A 25,735-nucleotide genomic window follows, 5' to 3' on the forward strand; every position below is an offset into this window, starting at 1 on the left:
CAAACGTGGACCACGTAATCGTGGACGCTTTGAAAAGCCGACATGAATATGAAAAGAACGATTCGTCACGCTTTGAACCCCGAGCAAATCGTTCGATTGTCAATTGGGTGCCAAAAGAATAGGAGTACTCACCGTGGAGCGCCAGGTGTGAGGAAAATGGCGGCCGCGACGTGCAGGCTGAAGGCTTGCCGGTCTCCTTATCGTGATTATGGAATTATTATCGACGACTAGCTGCTGAAGCGTTCAGAGCCCGATATCTACAAGTCAAAGCGTCCTCGCGAGTGTGCCTGGTTACTCGAGCGAGCAGAACTCCGGCTTGGAAATCTCAGCACCGCGGGGAATAGATAAAAGATCGACTGCCAAAGTTCATCTGCTTCGAAATGCGACAAGAGCAGGAGAAAAAATCAGCCGAGATTACACGTCAACGTTCGGTGTTTACTGGCTGGAATCGCGACACAATAACAGAGTATCTCCGTGATAAACGGTATCGATCACAGAGAACTGACCAGCATCACTCGACGGAGATCAACGTTCATCGAGTGGGATGTTTGGTAACGCGACTAGCTTGATATCTCACTGGAGGTCCAATTAGAATGGCTTATTGACATTAGAGGTTCGTTGAGTCCCACTCTGGTGCAATCTCGAGGAATTTTCGCCTGGCGTTGGCGTCTTCTTGGATCAGCGAGCCCTCTCGTCGATACGTGGAATTAATTTCAAAATTCCCTCTTCGATTCCCTCAGTCGTACCCAGCATCCGACAATCCCGATATTCTTCTTCCAAAGGCAAACAAATTCTCACCGACATCCACTGGTCTCCACTTCAAACTAACCGATGCACGCTTCTCCGAGAATCCTCTTACCACATTCCTGCCAGATCTACCAAAATCCAGGTCAAACCTCTTCCTAATTGATTCTCTTACAACATCCAACTATTCCTCCAACTAATGACCACTTTACTCCTCATTCAATAAAACTGCACCACAATTTTCCCGATGTTCCACTATCTCGCAAATCACCACTAGTCTGCGCCTCGAACCAACGAGACTCGCCAGCTGTCAAAGATTACAAGAGAGAAAAACCTCAATATCTCTCCCTAAAGGATTCACCAACTGTCCAAGATCAAAAAAGTCCCAAGGATTCTCTCAAATGTGTTCCTAGACACCAGCTGTCCGAGGTCTAAAAGGGTTCACTCCCTAGGGAACTCATGAGCTGTCCAATATCGGAAGATATTCTTCCCCAACAAAGAGGATTCACCAGTAGTCCAAGAGATTCTCTCCCAACAGGATTCATCGATCGTCCAAGATCGCAAGCAAGGAGATTCCCATTCAGGATCTAGGAATTATCCAAGATAGCAAGAAGAGATTCTCTTCCAAGAGGATCCAGCAAAGATCGCAAGAGACTCCTGTCCAAGAAGATCCCTGAGACTGTTCGAAATCCTCTTCTGACTAGCAGAGTCCAGTCAGAATATCTCGAGTAGTCCACGTCGAGTGACCGGATCCAGAGTGGTCGCTTCCGGCCAGTAGCCGCACCAGAGCCAGACTCGTGGTGTTCTTCTCTGACTACGTGCCACGCTGTTCGCGTAGCGACCGCGTGCTACGTCCCACCACCTCTTTCCGATCATTGCCGTCGTGCATCGCGGCTCCGACCTATCGTCGCCTCTGAACCAAGTTTCCTAGAGGCCGATTGCGTAACAACGGAAAGGAAAGAGCGGATGGTACAGCCTCGACGATCTTTCTCTCCGTGATGGAAGGTCGACCATGACTCTCGACTCGTTCTCCGCTTTTTTCTAGCGCGATAGAACGTCCGTGAAAGCCTGCCTGGCTGATCACCTGCCTCATCGACTAGGATGGACTCTGGTTGGGACCTGGGTATTCGTGGACCAGGTTTGAGAGGTTTAGAGATCACAATTGTAGAGACGACTTATTGATGATGTATATATTTGTTTAATGATAAATTAACAGTGATAGAGTAGGTGAGTAACGATAAAGCTATTATTACAACTTATCACAATGCTCAACCTACACTCTGCAGCAACTTTCTTATTACAACTCACAATTGTTAGCAACTCACAATTATTAGCAGCAACAAGTACTCTGCCAACTAACTTCGATAATTCTCCACTGACTTAGCAACTCTCTAATCGACAACTCTCAACTCGACAACAACGCTATTGACAACTCTGTCTCGACAATTCTGCTCTCCTCTATAACTCTCTAACTTAGCAACTCTCAACTCGACAACAACGCTATTGACAACTCTGTCTTGACAACTCTGCTCTCCTCGACAACTCCTTAATCGACAACCCTCTCAACTAAGAATGTCCTCGTCCTTTAGTATTCTTCTTCCCACCATGCACACCCTGCACACCTTTTCCAATGCCTCCCCCACAACATGACCAAATATGGTCGTGCTAAGAGCCTGACGCATCGTCCTGGGTTTTTCCAACTGACCTGGCTTTCGAACCCTCGTCGACTTTCATAAAACTTCGTACACATGCAGTGGAAAACTTGCGATACTACACAACTGTCAGACAGGTGTATGCTTAGGCTCAGTTTCGAGTGGGAGGACTCGGTGGAAGAATTTTATGAAATGATTTCAACAGGTCTGATCATTCTAGTTGCTATCGATGGTAATTGGAAGCAACACGACTATGGCTTCAGCGAAAATTCGACTGTCACGTGTCTGTAGTGTCGGCTACTAGTAAATGTTCGCGGAGATTGCCTTTGCCTATTCCCTAGAAGATAATTCGAAAAAATTACTAGACTGGTCACTAATTGAATTGTTGAATTGTCAGAGAAATGACTGAATCGGTCGCAATATCTCACTCCATGATTCTCAGCCTTGAGCTCTAACACTTGAGGTACCGTCCAAGTTAGCTCTCAGTGGCATAATCGCCATCATCGATTACCGATATATTACTCAATCGCTCCCATTTACACTGCGGTTTCTTCATTAACATGATTGGCAATTAAAATATACCGGGGTCAGGTTTGAGCGATGTGACGCAGTGTTAGTTTCGCATAACACTCGCATAAGTCTCTCCAGATTGCGCTTTCTGCATTAGGGAGATCAACAACGAGGACGCGCTGCGGTAGAATTCAACTGCACCAGCCACTCGCAATCCTGGCTCGATGAAGTGGCACATTTTGATACAAAATTTGAACAGCACTGCGTTAATGCATAGCGATTTGTAGGTGCTTTGGCGAGCATTTGGTCGAGGATTGGCACCGGAGCTCGTGGGTTTTTGGTCAGGGATGGAGTCTGCGGCACTAGTTTCCGAGTTCTCAGGGATTTTGTGGGAGTTTCGGGAATTTGGAATTCTGTTCGTTTGTTTTTGTTAGCGAGAGTTTATTTTCACTTTTCGGAACGACGATTTCTCCGACATGGTTTTCTCTACTCAGAGAAGGAAAGAGACAGAAGAGAAGATTGACAGGAGTTTTAACAGTAGATTTACTGGACCCAATTCGAATCAATTACTGAACGCAAATATTGGACAAATCGGTTGCTCCAATTATACGATATTAATAGATTTCATTAATATAGGAATTGTTTTCTTTTTAAGAAAATACGTGGTTTCCTATACTCGTCTATTTGACTGCCTGTAGAAATACGTATACAACAAAAGATCATAAATCTAGTGCTAAGTACCATAATATTTTAATTTCCTAATGTTAATAATATTCTTTCTTCTTTAATTTAACGCCAGTTCAACATTCCATCGTGAATATTTGTTAAGACGTGATTTTTTTGTCGGAGTGTAAGAACTTTGGAAAGCAAGAGGGTCTCATGCCAACTCGAACGGATCCTGCCGCTATTTTCCCTATTTCCAATCCAGTCGCGTGCCATAAGCTCCGCGAATGTCTGACTTGAAATACAGGATTTGCAAGGTGATTCCATTGGAAGGTACATAAAACGGCCTTACGAAATTCCGGAAAAATTCCGCCCCTGTGAGAGGAAGAATAGCTAGTCTACCGACATAAAGTTCGATCCGGAACGAACATAATCTGGAATTTGATAGGGGTATTTGGCCCTACGGAAAATGTTTGCGGAAGATTTGGGGCACGTGCGAAAGGGAAAATCCGATTCCCCGGAAAAAGCGTAGGTTCTTGAAGCCCGCGTTATGTTTCTTTTCGAGATAAAAGTGCATTAAGAGGATCAGGGACGGCAAAGCTTTCACGAGAAATTTTTCACGAATTTTTTTCCAGCTCTAGAAGCTGGAAATATAGGAAATGCTTTTAGCATTTCGTAAATAAAGCACCGGAGAAACGTGAACATTTGTACGCGAACAAAAGTATCGAATTTAATACGCATCTCTCAAAAGGAGTTTCACCAGCAAAATATATTTATCACTAACAAATTACCTCGAACGATATAAAAGGAAGGACACCCGATAAAAATATTAATGGACACTCTCTAAAATCGTGGAAATTTGATGTACGAGCATAATCAAGCACGAACTGATGGAGGAAAGTATAAATCCAATGCAAAAATGTAAAATAACGTCGCCATATTGATATTTTCATCGCCATTTTGGATTCGGTTTTAACCTCCACCTTTATTCATCTTATAAATTCTGCACTGTTATAAATAAATAAACATATTTATATTTAAACTGCACATAACACGGACTTCAGTCTACGTATAATTTTAACGTATCCCATACACCACCAAGCGACAGCCTTTAATCTAACCTAGCAGAAATAAATAAAACTGATGGAAACTGAAGTCCTCGGAAGAGATTGAGGTTAAAATGCACGGGACAGGATAATTTACAAAAGACACGTGCAAAGCGAAACTGCCAAGGTCGCAATCGGTCGTGTCGTTCTCAAGAACTCGAAGAAAACGTCCGAAGTGGAGGCTCAGTGTCGGCCATGTTGCTCGCGCATGCGCGCCGGCCGCGCGACGCACGTACGCTCTTGGTGAGGCTATACATTAATTAAAAGGCCAATTCCAAGCCCGTTTATCATCGCAACGATGCAACCGCGGTTCTCATAAATCAGCGGCGAGAGCGTTTAAGAGTTCCAAAGCTTTTAACTGGAAAGAAGCGTAAATCGGGTTCACGATTTACCGCCATCTTTGAAGCGGCTGCATCGCGCCAGTTAGACGTTGTCCAGCGGAAGATTCGTACGGAATTAAAGCCGTGAGCGGGAAATTAATTGCGTCGTTCGATCATAAATCCCGGCAAGGCCGGGGAGGGGGGGTAAAAAAGCCGAGGAATTTACAACTTTGACCCTGCTGGCCACGTGCCACCGTCACAACGCCGCAGCGTTCATCTACTAACTTGCTGGACCGTGTCACGTTTATTCCTGGTCTATGGAATTTTATTGGACATCGTTATTCCTGGTGCTTGTGGATCAATCTCGAGGAACAATACCTTTATTGTGTTTTATTGTGTGTACCATCGAGGATGCTGTTTTTAAAGTTCACCCTGCATACCTAGGCTGTCCTATTGTCTTCCACTAGTCCCTTTGATCATTGACAACACTGACATTTCTTTTCAAATTTTTTTCGGGCTTTCGTGCAAAACCAACGGAATTTCCCACGACAAAGAAATACGAGGAATAATGAATTTTATTTTTATTTGGGTTTTTCCACTGTTTCCTTGTGGGTATTCAAACATGTACAATTTGGTGGATTTAATCGTCAGTGTTTCTGCTGCTGAAAGCTTTTGATTTAATTTAACTAGCAAATTAATTACTGTTGCGGTACTGGAAATGACCTATTTACCGTAATCATTGTATTCTGCAGTTTTTAATTGCAGCTCGGCCTTTGATCCTGCCATGAATTTCATTTTGTTTTACAAATTTTCTAATTCGGTTGTTACTTATTCAAAGAGAGGAATTTGAGAGAATTGGTTATATTATTGAGACGGTAGAATTTTTTGGTAGGTACAAAAATGAAATTTATGCCTCGAAATATGTAAGAAAAATCGAGAAGAAGATTACAAGTGTCATCGAACCTAAACTCTTCGGTATTGCGATACTAATTGCGGGTCGCATATGACCGGGTATACTCGCTAATAAATCTCATTTGCCACGACCACAGACGTATGGGACGTTCACAGTACTAATTATCGACCGACCATTACTCGGATTAATGAATTTTGTATTTTACAAATCCTTGTATCCGGAAAATTGCATTTCTGTTAATCATGATTCGAGTACCGATGAGCTAGCTATAATCTGCCAATGAGTAGAGAAATTACAAAATTAATGTACACTCCATGCAATTAATTTACATTAAATTCCGAATTTCTAACCGAAAAATTGTTTTGCGAATTTTTGATACTTCGGAAAAATCGGTTTGAACGCTTTTTTCCCAAAATTCTTTTAAAACTCTACCTTTGAGGGAAACCGTTCCGAAAAATGCTCAGAAAATTTTATGCACGTTTTACCTCTGTGACGATTCTGTAAAAATACTTTTTTCGAAAAAAATCGCGTTGGATATATTTTTTCCATTGAACTTTTCTTACGATATTAGAAAATCGCCAAAATTACAATTTTTTCCTGATAATAAAAGCAACATATTTTTCACCGGTAACGAAATATCGAATTTTCCTTTTGCAATTTGGAGTATCGGATACTCAGTTTCTGTTCGCCATTGGGAAAACACGTCGATGTGTTTACATCGATGTTTTGTAACATGAAAATTCTGTTAACAATATCTTGCACGCAGTACCGTGCAAATATCGGAATAAAAAAACAAAAAGTAGTAACATTGTCAAAAAAGAAATTGCAATTATTTTTCGAGGCTCCACCAAAATATTAATACTTAAACAAATTATTACGAAAATTTATTATTATTAATAAATTATTAATAAACAACGTTTCGTTCTCTAATTAATTCAAAATAAACAGTCCATATTAAAAATCTATGCCAACCATTACCACAACTTTTGCCACAGCTGATGCACCATAATCTCGAATTGGAAATAGAGAAGTAAAAAGACCAAAGCATAAGCAAAGCTTGGAGATTGCTGTCCTACTTTTGCAAAAAGTATTTGTCAAATCTAGCAGATTGACATTTCTTGAACATTCTTAAATATAATAAACAGTTTTTCCATTTTTTTATTAATTCTTACTAATGCATTCAGTTATTAAAAATAGATTCTCAGTTAGGCTAAGATAACTAGTATTTAGTACAAATATTAAATCATATAATCATATAAAATCACTGTTGTTAATCATGATATATTATGATTTATAAAGTATATGTAACTCTCTTCTAGTTAGACTCTCTTGATTCAAAACTATCCGAGTCTAGGGTTCTCGTGACACATTAGAACCTTAAGTAATTTGCATTGGATTTATACACAGTGTACAAATTTTCTAGGTATCGAGTATCTGATTATTTCAATTGGCATTGAGACACGATTGCTCAATTTAGTAATTACAAATTTATTTCACAGTGGACTATCACGGTTTACGAAACATAAAAATACGTGTTACCTAAACGATTTGCACAATCAGATCGCTTTAATTAAAATCGTGCACGATTATGAGGAGGATTATTAATCGTTTGGACGATTGCAGACCGCGATACAGGGTGCGAGCAGGGGTGCACGGCCACGAGGGTATGAAATTGCGGCGGAATTCGCACGAGTGTCACGCAAGATGCAAATCCGCGAAATTCCACGTATTCTCGATGCTGACACGTATCTTGATCAGTCACGAGTTTCGACTTTACGGTGGCTCGTAAATTTCGCTGAATTATCCGCCAACGTCGTATTATTCACTTAGGCGAACGTGCGGCTAGGCGTGAAGGGTGTTTAAATTTCTTTCACGCTTTTTATCGCGACCACCGAGAGCCGACCCGCCGATTTATCGACCCTTTTATCCGGTTTACGGCTTCATCCGAGGAATTTTCTTCGTCGACATTTTCTTTAATTTTTGCGAATTTAGTATATCGCATAGTACGTGCGTTGGTGGTCTTAAGAGTCAGGGGTGTGTCCAGTATACTGGGAATATATTTGATCGTGTTCATTTTTAATGTTATTAGTAGAATTTATTTTTTGCATTAGTAAAATTAGTGGAATAACGTTGTATCATAATAATCTTATATTTTATTAGTTTTGGATTTTATGTTTGTTATAGGAATACGTTTCGTGTCTTCGATCCTAATATACTTTCGTGCTCCGTATTTTTACTTTCAGTATGATACGAATTTTATATAAAATCTCTCTTATTTCCATTTTTAATATACTACGTGTTTCATCCTGATTGCTTCGAGATTTTACATACGTTCTCTCGAATTAAATTTGAAAAGAAAAAAAAGAAATACGAATATTAAATAATTAAATTCAAACATTTTATTAAAATATCAAATTTATTATTCGAATATTTCCTTTTCTCTTCAAGGAAATTAAATTTCCCCTAGATCGAGCAGAGTATGCAACGCAAAATTAAATATAATTATTGACAATTAAAATGGCGTAATGAAAACCAAGGAGCATACATAATTACATTGTTATTTGAATAAAAATCGATATTAATTTTACCAAAAGTGACTACGTATTTTACTCGAATATGTCCTTCCAAATTTTCCCCTAGAACTGTCAACGTATGCAACGTAAAATTAAATATAATCCTTGATAATTAAAATGACACGATGAAAACCAAGGAGGATACGTAATTGCCATGTTACTTCAATACAAATCGTATTTTCTGCAATTGCAGAATTGAAAAGCGAGTGATTTTGACCCATTTGGTAGTTGCAGTGTTAAAGCCTGAGCCTATAGGCCAGGAGTTCTACGCCAACATGGAACTCGATCCCGCTAGTCAAACCTATCGATTGGCCTGGATCGATCGTTCATCTAGGAAGACAAGCTGGATGTGACAAGTCGCGAAGCAAGAATAAGAGAGAACGAGGGAAGGAGACAGCCGAGCGATGTATCGAGCGTAACTCGAACAGGATTACCTCGCGTATGAACGAGCACGTCGGTGAAAAGCTGCCTTTAACGTGGTCCAGCGAGCCGGAAGCACCGCGAGAGCCAATGCAGGCTCGACGAAGCGGACGTTGACGGAGGTTTGGGTTGAGAGAAAGGGAAAAGAATGGGGCGGTTCAGGAAGGTAGCTAAATAGATATACAGGTTGCGTGGGGTTAGGTAATGGTAGAATTGAAAAGATAGGAAGACAGGGATATAGATGTACGACGAAGGTATACGAGAATAGGGTAGCTTAAGAATCTGGAAATAAATGGACGGGAAATTGTTTCAAATGTAAAAGTAGGGGTAGGGGATTTATATTGTTTCTTACACATTCCTTTTATTATTCGTGCTTATTTAGTACTAGAACAACCATGGGGGTTAAAATGTTTCGGACATTTTGTTTTAAAGATTGTTGAAAATATGCGGTTGCAAGAAATAAAAATGTGTGGCAATTTCTCTATCTGGAAGTCCAATAATTCGAACATCTAGAGAGCGATAAATCTAGGGGAAACTAGCAATCTAAAACCCTAGAATCTATGGGACGAGGAATGCGGAACAAACGAGTTAAAAACGGCAATAGCGAACTGCTCGAATAAAGGGGGAAAGGAGCGAAGTCAGAGAAAGAGAGAGAGAGAGAGAGAGAGAGAGAGAGAGAGAGAGAGATCCCATTCTCTCATCCATTTGTTCACTTCGGCTGGTTTGTGTTCGTTCCGTGATTAAAACCATCGACTCCGGGCTAACTTCGATAACCGTGTATCGCATAACTCGCCAACGTGATGCTATCTCTGTCGAGGCTGCACCGCACGACCGGACAAGCAAGAAGGAAAATCCTTGAGGCAGAAATGGAATACACGAGCGACGTACGCGTTTGGCCGCTTAGCTAACGAAAGCAATGATGAAAACCGGGTCAAACGAAAAAAATGACTCTGTTCATCCGATATAAATAACTCTCTTCGTTTTAATCCGCGTGTGCGATAAAGAATAAATTTCTCCCTCCGATTCCGTGCGGTCTCCTATCGAGCGTGCTGGTGGGGGGTGACCTTGATCGGCCTGCTGATTCGAGACTGCGTATAACCGATCAAACGCTTGATTCTAGGGAAATTAATTCGTCTCTATGTTTCCTAACTGTTCTTCCTTAATATTTCTGATACTTATTAGTAGTTCTATTAGTCATCTATAATTATATTTATACTTGACTAGTTTTTATTTTATTTCAATTTTTCCACTGTGAATATAGTAGTGTTATCCATCTATATAAACAATTGCTGAATACAGAATGGTATACTATAATAGTGGTATAATGAAGTTCGCTAGTACATGAGCTACCAAAATTTTGACTTGATTCCATAGTGATCACTAGTATGCACCAAGAAAAGATTGACAACCTCCAATTTCTAATATAACAAAACATCTAAAAATCCCTGTCTCAAAAACTGATAAAAATTCAAATTCGCCAATTACTATATACCAATACTACGTTTCCAAATCGAAACACAAAATCTCTCTCTCAAAAAAACATTATCCTCTGAAAATACATAGTAGATCATTCCTCGAAACAAGTGTAAATCGATATAAAACCCCATAAGCACATCCCAGGCATGGGATATTACCTTCTAGCGCGTGTAGCGTACACCCGAGGGCAGAGTTCGACAAATTTCTGACGCGCCTGCGCGTAAGATCCTCGTCGCGTGCGCTGCGCGGCGCCATTTGTCATCGCGGCGCGGTAATTCACCTAGTTGTACCACCAAACGAAATTCCGTAGCGTTCTACCCGTCGTGGACCGCCGCGGGGGACCCCGCGCATGGAATTCCGCCCGTGATGCATCGCGTTCGCAGGACGATCATTCAACGCGCCACGGCGCGGCGCCACTTTCGCCCGCAGCGTTTCGTAATTCACGGTTCAGATGCTCACCTGCATAGGGGGCAGCGCTGGTAAGCGATTGCGCCGCTATTACGCGATGCATCGCGAGATAACGAATTATCGGTCCTTTCCACATTCGCCGTGTGTTTCACGCCTCATTGCTGACGGAAGTGACCGTGGAGTAATAATTTACCCTTTCTTGTCCCAATTTCGTCCAGCTTATATTGTCTGCACACGTTGACGATGATTATGAAAACGACGAGACCGTGTATGTGTATTTTATGCTGATATTTGGAATTTTAGGTTTTAATAAATTAAAACTCGTAAAGTGAACTTAACTAAACTTAACTTAACTAAATGAAATTAACTTAGTTCGTGTAAATTAGTACTTACTCGCGAGGGAGTTATGATTAAAGCTGTCAGTTTGAGGTGTGCCAGTTTTCCGTCAAGTGGGTCTATTTTCTACGCTCGCAAGACTTGTCAAATTTATGTTTCTGGGAAAGTGGAGTGCATGGTGGTTGGATTTACGATAGGGGGTGTAGGCTGACAGTGGTAAGCGATGACCTAGGCAATAAAGTCGTAAAGGCGGTAGGTCTATGACTCATGCCTCCTCGAGGATCAGAGAGCATATCTCACATTTCGAAGTCAAGTGAATTTTAAATTCAAGCATCGCATCCGCTGCTTTTGTTCGCAATTTAATACCAGCTTTCATTCTAATTCCATGCTACTACGTTTACCATTACATGATCCCTTCATTTATCACGTCGATGAATTCGGCAAAATAAAAGACAGGAGTTTATTTCGAATATAGAAGTCTAAATATGGATCAAGTTCTTTGACACCAAATTTAAAAAAGAATTCTACGTCTCATATCTATCGAATAATCGTTCGATAAAAAAATCTAGGAACTATCTAGGCACAAGGAACTATAGTAAATCGCAAGTTCCCTCGACAGCAATTGGTCGATGATTTTTGAACACTTTCACAGGGGTGCAACGGCTACGCCTTTTCCACGAGAGGATAGATCGTGATGGGTATAAAAGCCATTTACAGTGACGCTGGTAGCCGAACGAGGCTGACGGAAAGTTTGAAGGGTCGGTCGAGGGAGCGGCGACGAAAAAAGCAAGCAGCCACCTACGAAGCTTTCATCCAGCTCGTCGTCCTTGATGGGCAACTTGATGGATTCGTTGGTCGCCGCAGGGAGGGGGAAAAAACACATCGGAATCCTTGATGCAACCAAAGAACAGAAGCGTGTCTGCGGCTGACGTCGGGGTGGAGCAATTATTTAGACGAGGTCCGTGCCGCTTTCGTGGCTATCGATCGCCTTCGAGACAAGGTTAAAAATATCTATTTGCATGTCGAGATGCATTATGGGAGATTAGGCCGTGTGGCTCCTTGCCTCTCCGTGCCTTTTTTTTCTGGTCGTCGTTCGAAGGTCGACGCTAATCGAAGCGAAATTTATCGCCGGAACGTTCATTTCTGACTGTGATCCGATTAACGCTCGCGTGTGTGTTCAGGTGTGCGAATTGGTTTGCGTGGCACGCTGCTGAGTGTGGAGGAAGTTTTCCACCAACCGAGTGACTTTCGACAAATTGCAGTCGGTTAAAGTCCTGCTTTGATGAATCGTTTGCACCCCGAGAACGAGGAGCGATGAAAGAATATTTACGGATAAAGCAGAGCTTTGGAGCTTTCAGCGTGATATATTTATTGCTTGATTATTTCTCCATTCTATTTTATTTCTTTTCCCGGCCGCGAGATTAAATCGAGGAAGAATAGGATGGAATTTTTGTTCGATAAAACTGCGACTTGTAACGTATTAATAATTTGGTATTAGATGAAAGGGGATAATAGAAGGAACAGTTTTTGTCCCATAAACATGTGTCCGATCTTGTACCGTTTGTTAGTTATGGAGTTTTAAAGATGGAGAAGTTAGGCGCTTGACGACGGCAACCCGCCTTGCATCGGTACACGGTTGCCTGCCTTTATGTGGCTTCGGAGAAGTTCGGGGCATAAAAGAAGATACTTACTCGCTTGAAAACAACATATCGTCATTCTTGCAATTAAATTCTAGTACTATTCATTAATATTCCGTAATAATAATAATAATTTGAAAACTCGATTAATTAAAAGTTAATAAATATCCGAAAACTTGTATCGCAAAAATTATTCTATTGTAACAATAACCTAATTTAATTGTATTTTATAACTCGTACATGCTCTATTGTACATATATAGTTTGTTATACTATGTAATTTAATATTCGAGTGTTATATATGCAATATTTCACTTTGGGAGCTGTAAATTGACATTCGATTTCGATCTCGAAGAATTTCTAGAACTTCTAAAGACACACGGTAATATGTAGGGAGTTTTTCAGAGATCACGGTCGCTGATAATCCTCGTTAAGCGAAAAATACGTCCCCAGTCCGCGTATGAGAGAGAAATCAGATATCCACCTAACGCGCTTCTCGTTTTTCGTATTTATCGGACTTCGATTCGTTCGAACCACTTGCAGACAGGCCGATTTTTATCTAGAAAAACTGGAAATCGACACGTAATTTCATCTTTTCGTTTTCCTCTTTCTGAGAAAATATTCGTTTGAAATCCATTACTTTTTACGCGTACTTACTTTTACAAGTTTCCAAAAATATTGTACACCATTTTACGGGCTAAATAGTAACGTACTATTAAAATGGTCCATCGTTAAATATTCAACTATTTTAATTAAATATTTTACTATATTTCTTCTCGTAAAAATTTGAGTACTCACTTTGGAATATCGCCGATTTTCGGTGGCCGACATTTTCGTGGGGCAACGTCGCCCCATATGTTGTAGGCTGTAAAACAAAAATATCTTTATTTTTATCTATTTATTTTACCATTTTAATCTTAAGATAAATATCTTATAATAAAAATAAAGATATAAGGTCATAGGAAGAAACAAATAATTACTCGAAATTGCAATATTACACCACCCTATATCATTTAATCTTCTCGTGAATTTTTCCAATAACATAAAATATACACGATCAAATAATCCTCTCAAGAAAACGGAGAAAAATGGAGTTCTAATTGGACAAATCGATGGACAAGTTCCTGCCTCGGTTCCTATATCGAAGCTCGCATAATCGAATAGTTTAAACAGCTTTTAAGCTTGCGAATTAAAGAGCAGACCAAACTTCTCGGGTCAAAGCCTGGAAAGTATGGAAAAGTTAGACGTGGCTTTGGATTTCGAAAGCCGAGCATCGAAATTTTCAAACTGAACTATCGAAACCTATCGAACTTTGGGAATTCAGCTGTCGGTCAGTTCTCCGAGCTACGTCAACCCTGAAATTCTTGCAAATTTTCCGTGTCAACACTTCAGTCACGGTCCTCCAGCTATGACAAAGCTATCCCGAACTCGATTCGAATAAATACCACGGAGAAACGGAATAAAAAAATTAATATCGATGAGAATCGGTCGGGGGAAGGATGTAGCGGCATCAGAGCTGAATTCTATTAAGCGTTATGGCTGATTTATTTTCCTGCCGGGAATTCCAACCGAGGGTAATTGCTTGTTTCTTGTCGGGATCGCTGAAAATACAATGAAAATCGAGGCAGCGTCGACGTGGAAAGCGTTCGATTCAGAAAACCGGAACATCCGGATTAATCGAGCTCCGTTGTTGCATACCTCTGCACCCCTACGTCGCTCAGCAGTCCGACTTCCATTCGTTTCATCGATCCGGCACCTCCAAAGGCATTCACTAATTATAAACTCTCGTCTTCCAGTGCTTGTAACACGCGAAACCTCGAGAGCTTGGTCAAACAGGTTCCTAACCTAGTCCATCCAATTGTAGTTCTCATAGGGACTATTCAATCTCTACGCCTAACCTAGGACCTGTAGCGACCAATGTTCACATTCTCAGCGCTAGATGGAAAACGGAGGTTCGAGGTTTCTTGCAATTCCTCGGTGAATGACTACCATTAATACAAGTTCTTAGCCTATTATTCACCTAAGTATCCTCCGCCTAAGGCAGGGCCTGATAGAAAGCCTTACTGACGAGCCCACTAGCAGGCCCAGGATGAAACGCATCCTTTTCTTGCGTCCTTCTACCTGCTACCTATCATAGCATGACGGTCATCAGGATACCAACTATTAGGCACCATAGGAACCACAAACTTCATAATAACCATAATAATAAAGGGACCCTATAGACCTATACTCCGTCCAAAGAGACGAAGTACCGATGTTTACATCAATGCCTGATCAGTTAAGTGGTGTGCACCAATTGGTCTATTTTCTTGAGCTTCTTGAAAGAACGTTCAGAATTCTCACTGTTCCAATATTCCTAAATAAGGTCCACGTAATCGTTGGGTCCAGGTTCTGTTTAATCGACCCTGATCTGATCACGCACTCGTCACGTGCGTGATGATCAATCGTCTCGTTCGGTGTCTCGTCCCGTTGGACTTAGTATAGATTTCTCCCGAGCGACACCTTCAGGTCACACCTTCAATCCCGTCAGTCTAGATGAAGAAAGATGGGATGAAAAGCTTCCGGCACCTCGAACCACCCTGCTGATTAAAAACCGACAGCACATCGACAGTTCAAGCGTGACGGGAGCCTCGTCGCGTGATGATCCAGAGATAATCGAATCATGGATGAAATCAAGCTGATGATCGGAAACAAACGGGAACACCCTAGCCAACGAACTCGTAACTCGCCGAGATTTCCACCCCTGTATCTCGCTCATCGACGCAGCACGTTCAAAGTGCAGGACACTGAGACTGCAATCGCGAGAATCGATCAGCTCCGCTTCTCACCCTGCGCTTTCTTCACCCCCTGTTCGTCGATAAACTTCGTTACCACGTTACTGCACAAATCGAACGATAATTAATTGAAAGGTCGGTGATCAAAGCCGGACAGCGCCTGCAACTGGTTCGGTCGTCGGGTCCAGCGGAAGCGGAGGAAACGAGATAAACGAGACGAGCCGAGGATCGTCTTTGAGCTTAATTACTGCGTCCAAGGTTAACCGAGGTTTTTCATAAGCTGCAAATGACGGATTACGAAAGTTAGCCGGGGAGGGATCGATACGGGTGATCAGTGGGGATTAATTGTCGCAGGATTGGCGATTCGGATTAGGTAGCATCGCTAACTCGTTGGACCGAAGCTACGGATCCAGCGGAAGTGGAGGAAATAGGATCGTTGGGAGGTGGTTGCTGAGAATTCTAACTAGTTTGGGGTCTTAATTACTTTTTCTCGGATTAGTCGCGTTTCCTATAAGCTGCAGGTGATGGATTAGGGGGCTTGACGAGGAGAGACTTATGGAGTGGTCCTCTTGCATTTAACTTTTTGAGGAAAAAGATAGGAATTTGAAATTCTTCTTTTACAAAGTCGATGGCATTCTTGGAATTGGTATAAGAAGAAATTGATGTACAAAATAATATACATAGGGTGTCCTATTTGAAGTTAACTTTTTGAGGAAGAAGACAGGAATTTGAAATTCTTTTGTTACAAAGTGGATGGCATTCTTGGGATTGGTATAAAAAGAAATTGGTGTACAATATAACATACATAGGGTGTCCCATTTGAAATTAACTTTTTCAGGACAAAAATAGGAATTTGAAGCTTTTATATTATAAAGTCGATGAAACTTTTGCATTGCAAAATACACTGCCTATTTTTACTATATTTTTTGAACTATAATAATCCAGATATTTCAATAAATTTAGATGCAGTTGAAAAGTTGATGATTCCAGTGTTAATCGTGGCTGTTATAACGATCTATCGTTCCCGATGACTTGGCAGAAAATTAAAATATCCGAGGAAGAGTAATTTGAGCGAATGGGGGTAAGTGTTAGTTCGAACGTTAATTGTGTTTTCCGAAATTAATTACACTTTTTTGTTCCGTCGATTTTAATTATCTACGGTATCAGAAGGGAGATTAAAGTGTCCGTCGCGCACAAGACGAATAGACTAACAGGATATTTTAAAAAATATTTTTATATTCCATTTTCTCTTGCATCACCATTACCTATTATCAAATAATTTGTGTCATTTCCAAATTCGTATAAAAAGAAATTAAACGTCAAAGATATTTGTTAGAATAAATCCTATAGAGTATCCCAAAATTCATGCAAGATTTGAATTTCGCGCCACTTGTGCGGTAAAGTGTTACCAACGAAAGAAAAGCAGCGTAACAGCTGAGTCAGTTAATTTAATAAAATTAGTACCAACCTAGAAAGTAATTGACGTGGATGAAACGATAAAACGTAGAATAATTTACGCGAAATTGTATGCAAAGCGACGATAAGGAAGCAATTTCACGGGAAACGATTTTTGCAAACCGGTTTGCAAAAATCGCGAATCGAAACTGTCCTCGTGTATTCGACGAAAGGTGAACTGCTTCGAAGAAACATTTACCACGTGCCATTAACGCGCCGTGTTTCGTGGTAATTAATTAATAACGCGTCGTAACTCGTAATTAGTAATTACCAACATATCGATCTCGTTCGAGTACATGAGCTTCGTGGACCTTGAAGTCGTGGCTCTTGCAACGAATCTTTATTTCATCTTCTCGTGGAGCTTTCCAGTCGAGAAGTCACGATGAACGCGAGAATGGGAATGTGCAAACACGAGAAGAGCGAAAAGCGTTGGAAAATGATTAAAAGCAAGAAAAGAAAATGGCGAAAGATAATGAAAGTTTTATAAACCAAGCTTTAATATCTCTATGTTGTTGATTTTTATTTAAGTCGATAATTTTGAAGTGTATAAAATAAGAAATGACGTCTCGTGGTGTTTGCTTTTTTTTTTCTTTTTTTTGAAAGAAAAAATATAATTTTATAATAAATTATGAAATTCTAAGACATGATGTTATGGAGATTATTTATGAATGGGAATGTACCTGCCTTTTAAATTGCGCTCTTAATTTTCCTTTCATTATGAAGTTCTAATTTTGACAACTAGACAACTGTGTACACGTGATCTGTAAAATCAAGCAAAACAGAGATAATCCCCAAGCCCCTCGACCCCTGAACAATTCGACTTTGCAATCAAAGCGATTTTCCGTGCCAATCGGGAAAGCCACCAACAAAACCTCGAATATTACTCGCGTCCGACCCGACGAGATAACTCAAGTAAAAATTGCATCGAAGGAAAAATTGCACCAGTAAGCAGTCCAAGTAATTTTCCTTTCTCCTCGATTTCTCAAAACAGTTAATTTTCTCTTCCATTATATATCTCTTCCATGATAAACAATTAAAGAAGACACGTAAGTCCAAGTGTCATTTTCTCTCTCCTCAATTTCCCAAAAAATTATTTTTCTCTTTCACTATTTCTTTGTCACGATAAAAGATTGAGAAAGGTATGAAAAACACGTGTATTTTCATTCGAAAACGATTTTTGCATCGGAAGAAAAATGGCATCAACAATTAGTCCAAGTGCCATTTTCCTTTCTCAAAAAAATTATTTCTCTGTTCTATTATATCTCTGACACCATAAATAATTAAAAAAGGTACGCAAGTCCAAGTACCATTTTCTCTCCCCCCCCCCCCCCCAGCCCCGCTTCCCGTTACGCCGCGCGAAATTTCGTTACCGCGCTGATGCACCCGCCAGACGATAATTAAACGATAATTAATCCCCAGCGGGAGGATCGACGCCGCATCGAGACCTCGTATTTTCCGTCATCGCGAATTATGCCCGACTTTTCCATCGACGACGCTTAACATGCAAGACACCGAAATCACCCCTGAGATAATGGCACAGGCAGAAACGGAACACAAAGAAGAAGAGGAGGGATAAGAATGAAGGAACAGAGAGTGAAATGATACACAGAATTATGAACATCCCAAAGTTGGTGTATAATTATTAATTAATTTTGAAGTAATTTTGGGGAGTCTCGGTGTTACTGACTTATGCACGAATGGTAATAATTGTAGTGGTACCAGAGAGACAGATGACTATGTATAATTATATTTCCATATGACAAAAGGTGAACGTAAGTTTTGTCAAAAGGAGTTATACGTTTTCAGAAAGTGCAATAATAAAATATCCAGAACTACTTATTTTTATTCTTTTGACAGTTTTAGTGCCAAGGATGATAACTACAGAGAGAAACATGAGTTTGAGATTCTGTTGAATTTAGAGGTAGCAGATAATGCGAGAATATAGTTGAAACCGGGATAATATTTCTTAAAGGTGTGACAGCCCTCCCACACGTACTGACAAGAGGATGCGCGTATACAATTCTCGGAAGTCTTCATCTGGATATCCAGTTCATAGAAATACATCTGACCTGAATTTCGTTATCCTGGTATCTAAGGCGTTCTTCCTTCTTACCTATATTCTCTCTATTACTATAGTCACAGGAAGATTCGAATTATCTAATACTTTATCTGATATTTTACCTAATATTTGAACTTCTCAAATTTACCTCGTTTTCCTACATTGTTAATTAACCTAACACTGACACTGGTAGCTCTGGAAGACCATCTGACATTTGCGCAGAGGAGTAAGAGTTAACTTGACACGTACGAATAACACTGGAATGTAACCTGAAACCTGTGAATAACAGTGCCAAGTAACTTGACATTTGTGAGCAAGAGTGGAAGGTAACGTAACACTTAGGAACAGGAATGCAGCGTAATTTAATACCAATGAATAGACATGGAAGGTAATTTAATATCCATAAATAAAGTTGAATGGTAATTTAATACCTGTGAACAGGAATGCAAGGGTAACCCGACACCAGTGAATAGGCATGGAATGTAACCTGACACCTATAAATAAAGTTGAAAGGTAATTTAATAGCAATGAATAGAAGAGCAAGGTAACTTAACACCTGTGAGTAGAGATACAAAGTAATCCAATACCTGTGAGTAAGAATAAAAGCCAGTCTACTACCCGTGAGTAGAGACAGACACCTACGATGGGGGAAAAAAGATGGTGCACAACGTATGAGTAGATATACAAGGTAGCACAAGACGTATATCCAAGAGTACCTAACCTACTGTCTATGAGTAAAAGTAACTTGATATTTATAAGTAGAAATAGGAGATAACCTAATACCTACGAGTACAAGATAATCTGCTGCTTATGGAGAGACGTACAAAATGATGTATCACTCGTGAATTGGACAACGAGATAACGTGCCACCTAGGTGTAGGAGTACAAGATAATCCACTGCTTATGATGACGTGTATAAAATGATCTACCATATGCGAGCAAGAGTACAAGTTAATGTGACACCAATGAGTAGTAGTACGAGATAATGCACGGCACCTGAGAAGGAGTACAAGACGATCTAACACCCACGAGTTAGAGTACAACATAACCTAAAATCTATGAATAGGAGAACAATGTGATCCAAAACCTATGAACAATGATGACACAGTGCTAAATCAAGTTCAGAATAGAGAAAGGAGGCTTTATCGTCATCAACGAGATCTGAAATGATCATAGACAACACGGGGGTCTAGAAAGAACGCAAAACAGGGGTCCCATGATCCTCCTTAGGTTCCTTTATCAAGGAAGCAAACTACACTGCCAAACTAAGTTCAGAAAAGAGGGAAGAGTCCTTCTATTATCACCGACGAGGTCCAAAAGGATTATAGACAACACGAGGGATCTGACAGGAACACAAATCAGGGGTCCCACGATCCTTCTTTGGTTCCTGTATCAAGGAAACAGACTACACTGACAAACCAAGTTTAGAAAACAGGAAAGAGTCCCTCTATCGTCATCTACGAGGTCCAAAAGGACTATAGACAACACGAGGAGTCTGATAGGAACACAAATCAGGGGTCCCACGATCCTCCTTAGGTTCCTTTATCAAGGAAGCAAACTACACTGCCAAACTAAGTTCAGAAAACAGGAAAGAGTCCCTCTATCGTCATCTACGAGGTCCAAAAGGACTATAGACAACACGAGGAGTCTGATAGGAACACAAATCAGGGGTCCCACGATCCTTCTTTGGTTCCTGTATCAAGGAAACAGACTACACTGACAAACCAAGTTTAGAAAACAGGAAAGAGTCCCTCTATCGTCATCTACGAGGTCCAAAAGGGCTATAGACAACACGAGGGTTCTAGAAAGAACGCAAAACAGGGATCCCATTATCCTCTTTCAGATCCTCGATCAAGGGAAGAGACTATGAAGTCCTCTAGATCAAAGTCTCAAATGGAAAAACGGGATGAGCTATGCAGCCAGCACGGGTCAGTTGCAATTACTCCGCAGACGACTCCTAGGCACAAGTCAATTGTTAAATCGCCAAGGGACCACGAATCGCTTCTAGCCGGATTCGTGTTCGCATTATCTCGGTCATATCCTCTTTTCCGCCTATAACTAGTCTCGGCTAACTCTCCGGCTGCACCATGCTGGAATCGTTCCAGTGACACACACCCCTACACACCCGCATGTACACGTACACACGCGCAGAGATATCGATCGCGATGACGATGGAAAAATAATTGTCGAGATTGCGATCGCTCTACTTCACGTGGACGGCTCCTGCTCGAGACGTTCGCTCGTTGCTTCCGTGAACGGAATGAGCAAATCACGGATCTGTACCGTTGGCACATTCGTTTATTTATTTCATCCTCGATAAGAGGATTTAACCTCGAAGGCTCTGCTCCGCGGTCAACCTTTCATCCTCCGGTGGAACAAAGATGGAGTCAGGCTCTGTTATCTCCGCTGATTTGCATTCGTTCCTGCGGTTTGATACTTTTAATCATCCCGTATGTAACGAACGAAATAATTTGTGTAGCTTCGGGGCTTGTTCTTGAGTTTATTTTTCGGTGAGAGAGGGGAAAAAGTGGTTACAGAATTTTTCATTTTAAAATTTCGTCTCGGAGTTTCGCTTTTTAATTAGCCTAGGTTATTCATCGCGAAGCGTGTGGGTGTACCAAGCGTGACCAGATATTCCCGGAAATGTGAGTGCCAGAAAAAGATGACAGGACAAAAAGTCGAGGTGTTTTATGTGACCAAGCCCAAGGCTTAATTACATGTTTGTCTTTTTTTATTCCTAATAGTATCGTAATGGAAATTTCAAGGTCATTGTTTCTACTTTGGGCTGAAGGATTTTTTGGACATGCATGGAAGACAGTGACACTTTGACTTGATACACAGGATTATCGAACAAGTCAAAATGAAAGGTTTCAAAATTTTTTGTTTTAGAGCTTGAAAATTTGCTATTTTTCCGAATTCATATGAATTTATATTGAAATAGAATAAAATTTTGTGACTACTAATTTTGTGATATTAAAAACTTCGATACTAGAACTATGAAACATGTAAAAATGACAGATTTTAGAATTTTTCTTTTTCTTTTTTTAATGATTCAAAATTTGCAGCTATTGTACTTTTACCGAATTGCTATGAATTTATGCTGAAATAATATCTAAGATTTCATTATTGCCAATTTTGTAATGTTAAATTCGTCAAATGACAAAATAATCGAAATACAGAAAATTTTCGAAATTGCTATTGTTGATCATTTTCAGCGTCACAAATCAAAGAGCCCAAGCACGTAGTTACTTCGTACGTCAACAACTCGATGTGTATATATGTCTACAAGTAAACAAGAAATATACGTAAATCATTTCCCTTTCACGAAGTTTATCGTCGCCTCCGTTTCTGGATTTTTCCAAATCGAACGCGACCATTTGCACGAGTACGTGTGCACACAACATACATTACCTTGACACACTTCCGGAATTAAAGGGATGCGTGTGCGGCAACGAAAACGCGGGCTCGTTTATCATCCACGCTACCGGATAAAATATTTTCGCAATTATACAGTAGCTGTCTCTCATCCGTGATTCCGTCGCGCGAAATTATTAGGTTAGCTAAATTTCATTCCGTCGTTGGACGTCGTCAACTGCTTTAAAAGAAAAAGAAAAAGAAAAAAATTGTCATAATTCAACTACATTCCGAGCTAACAACATATACATTGCGTTAACAAAATAACGAATTCAAGATTTTTCGAGGTTAGAATGCCCAAATTGAACATATGTTAGAGCATGTTTATGGAACATCACTTCACAGACAAGAAGAGACTAAAATTGCCATAATTCAAGTGCACTGGAAACTAACAACGTCTATATTGTATTAAAAATGTAATGAAATTAAGATTTTTCGAGGTTAGAATGCCTAAATTGAACATAGCATATTGCATATTTATGGAACGTCGCTTCACAGACAAAAAGAGACTAAAATCGCCATAATTGAAGTGCACTGGAAGTTAACATCATCTACATTGTATTAAAAACGTAATGAATTCAAGATTTTTCGAGGTTAGAATGCCCAAATTGGACATAGGTTAGAGCATGTTTATGGAACATAGCTTCACAGACGAAAAAAAGACTAAAATCGCCATAATTCAAGTGCACTGGAAGTTAACATCATCTACATTGTATTAAAAACGTAATGAATTCAAGATTTTTCGAGGTTAGAATGCCAAAACTGAACGTTTACCGAGGATCGACGAGTAGGTCTTTCGTCATGGTCCGTGCTCTCGTGTATGCGAGACTGTTGCACCGGCCTGCGTCTGTATACACGTCGACAAATCAGCGTGGGTCCTAAAATAAATCCTTCCGACGAGAATCACGTTTCGATATAGTACTGACAACTGCTCTCTCGTGTTAGTAATAAAAGTATCTAGCAGTACAGTGATTTCTCGCACACGTTTCTGACTTTTTCTCCTCTACGACGTTCGTGAAGTCTTCACCGCCAATTTTTAGAACGTACATAGTACAAGCAGAATAGAAAAATTGCAGCGAGCTTGAGAAAAATTACACCGAGGTTAGGGGTATTCGATGTTGGCTCGTAAAATTCATGGCTGCTGATTTTTCATCAGGAGATGAACCAGCAAGAAGATCACGCTTTAAGAGCTATCACTGAAAGTAATCCGAGACGAACAGCAAGAGAAATAGGGTTTCAAACGAAAGTAAGTCATTCTGCCATTACTCGCGTGTTAGTTGGAGCAGGAACTGCAAAGAAAATGGAGGAACGTGTCCCGCATGACTCTAGCGATATAGGTCGCCACATACTGAAGGAACCCTTGTTAGTATCGGAAAGGATCTTTGGAAAAAGTTATGTTAAAAATTATGCAGTCTCGAATTTTCATTCGAAAAAGGAGAGAGAGAAAATATTCCTCGTGTATCCATCTTATTATGGGTTTCCATAACACGATATTTTTTGACCCCATCGAAAATAGAATGAGTGAAAAATTTCAGAGAAACTTTAATTATTAATTATTTACTAAATACTAGATTTTGACAGATATTGGGTTTGGGAAAATTTAAAATTTGTATAAATCTTGAAACATAACCTAAATCTGTGAGAATATAATAGGTTGACACAGAATTCATTCCACATGGCCCAAAATCTCTACCATATGCTGATATAATAGTCGGATAAACTATGTCAACACTCTTTTTATCTTATGTCATATAGTTAGCACAGATCCTATATCTACACCGATATTTCATTATTCTGTCTCTCTCTATATTAATGTATTTCGTTCACGTTCCTTATCATTCGATCTCCTGCGACCCCATTTGTACCTGTGACACTTCCAGTCATTATTGAAAATTCATGTACTCTATCTTTATAATTATGTTAGACGATATGATCCTTATTACACTATAACTAACCACGTCCGTCCATCTTCTCGCAGACTCACGCTACGTAAGTACTCGTATACTGTGTGTCCCATTTAAATCCATACGATTAAACATCCCGCAAAATTTATAGTTAACGAAGTTACAAAAAAAAAAAAAAAATTGACATAATAAAACACTCTGCATGATACTACTAATTTTTCTGCGAAGTGATAGAACAGATTTCAAGGTCACGTTAACACTAAGAGTCAAAACTAACCTAGCGTAATCAGTCAAATGACCGGTAGGTGGAAAAATGAAAGGAAAATTCGAAGAAAATGGAACGAATGAAGATATTGGAAAATTGACACGGTTTACATTAAATATTAAAATAAATATTAAATATTATAATAAAATAATATCGAGATAAATCGGAGATTCGCCGCCATTTTGTACACACAAATGTATCAATCACGTCCACGATTTCCACGTCTACTAAAACTCAAATTCTAACCTAACGTGACTGTGACAAAGCGTAAACTCCAAGCCAAAGGAACACGTCCTCAAAGGGTCGATTGCAGCGAAATTTGGCCATCGATGTCCAAGTTTGCAACGCGGATCGACGGGACGATAAGTCGATGGGAACACGAGGATGGAATCGCCATGGATAGCAGTGTTTACGTGCCTAAGGCAGGTCTATCGTGGCGTTTATATCGGGACCTGGCTGTGATCGACAGTCAAGTCCATTAATCAGCGTAAACTCGATTAAGAGTCACGAAACGGCTCTTTCCACCCGCAAGAGAGTCGGAGCCCGAGGGCACCCGCGTTTAGGGGTGAAAATGAACAGGCAAGCGAGGCTTAATTGAAATCTACGAATTTTCCCAGGTGTAAATCGTATAAGGAGTGTTTTGAATTTATAAGTCAAAATTTGAAATTAATCGAGGGATTATTTTCAACTTAATTATGTTCGTGTACAAGCATGCCATGAGGCCATTTTTCTTATCCTTTCTGAATTTTTTGATAGGCAGGAACGTGTAATGAAATGTATACTGGGTGTCCAATCTTAATGAATAAACGAGAATTATAAACGTAAATTATTTAAACATAAATCGTACGATTTCAAAGAGGATATAAATTATTAATTATCAATTACTGTACTAAGAAATTTTTGGAAAAAACTATAGAGTTCCAACAAGTATAATTAACAACGAAAAAAATTTTTCTTGAGACCACTGTACCTGTTTCCCTTCTCATATTCTCATAGTGTGTAAGAAAAATAAATTCGACGATCTTGCAAATTATAATTTGATTTTATGTTAATGGATATTCGAGTACCAAAGATTTTTCGAAATATAGAGTAAAGAGAGGAAAAATT

The 25,735-nt window shown here is 40.0% G+C and overlaps 1 protein-coding gene across 1 annotated transcript in view; it reads right to left on the reverse strand.

The window, feature by feature from the left end:
- Positions 1-25,735, reverse strand: part of LOC108552880 (uncharacterized) — a 53,218-nt gene that overhangs the window by 24,086 nt on the left and 3,397 nt on the right. The window contains exon 2 of the mRNA XM_017907561.1: positions 13,556-13,622. Within this exon, the coding sequence (XP_017763050.1) occupies positions 13,556-13,622 (67 nt within the window). The remainder of the gene's footprint in view (positions 1-13,555; positions 13,623-25,735) is intronic.

Source organism: Eufriesea mexicana, unplaced genomic scaffold (genome assembly GCF_001483705.2).
Source record: "Eufriesea mexicana isolate 0111107269 unplaced genomic scaffold, ASM148370v2 scaffold8420, whole genome shotgun sequence".
Lineage (NCBI taxonomy): Eukaryota > Metazoa > Arthropoda > Insecta > Hymenoptera > Apidae > Eufriesea > Eufriesea mexicana.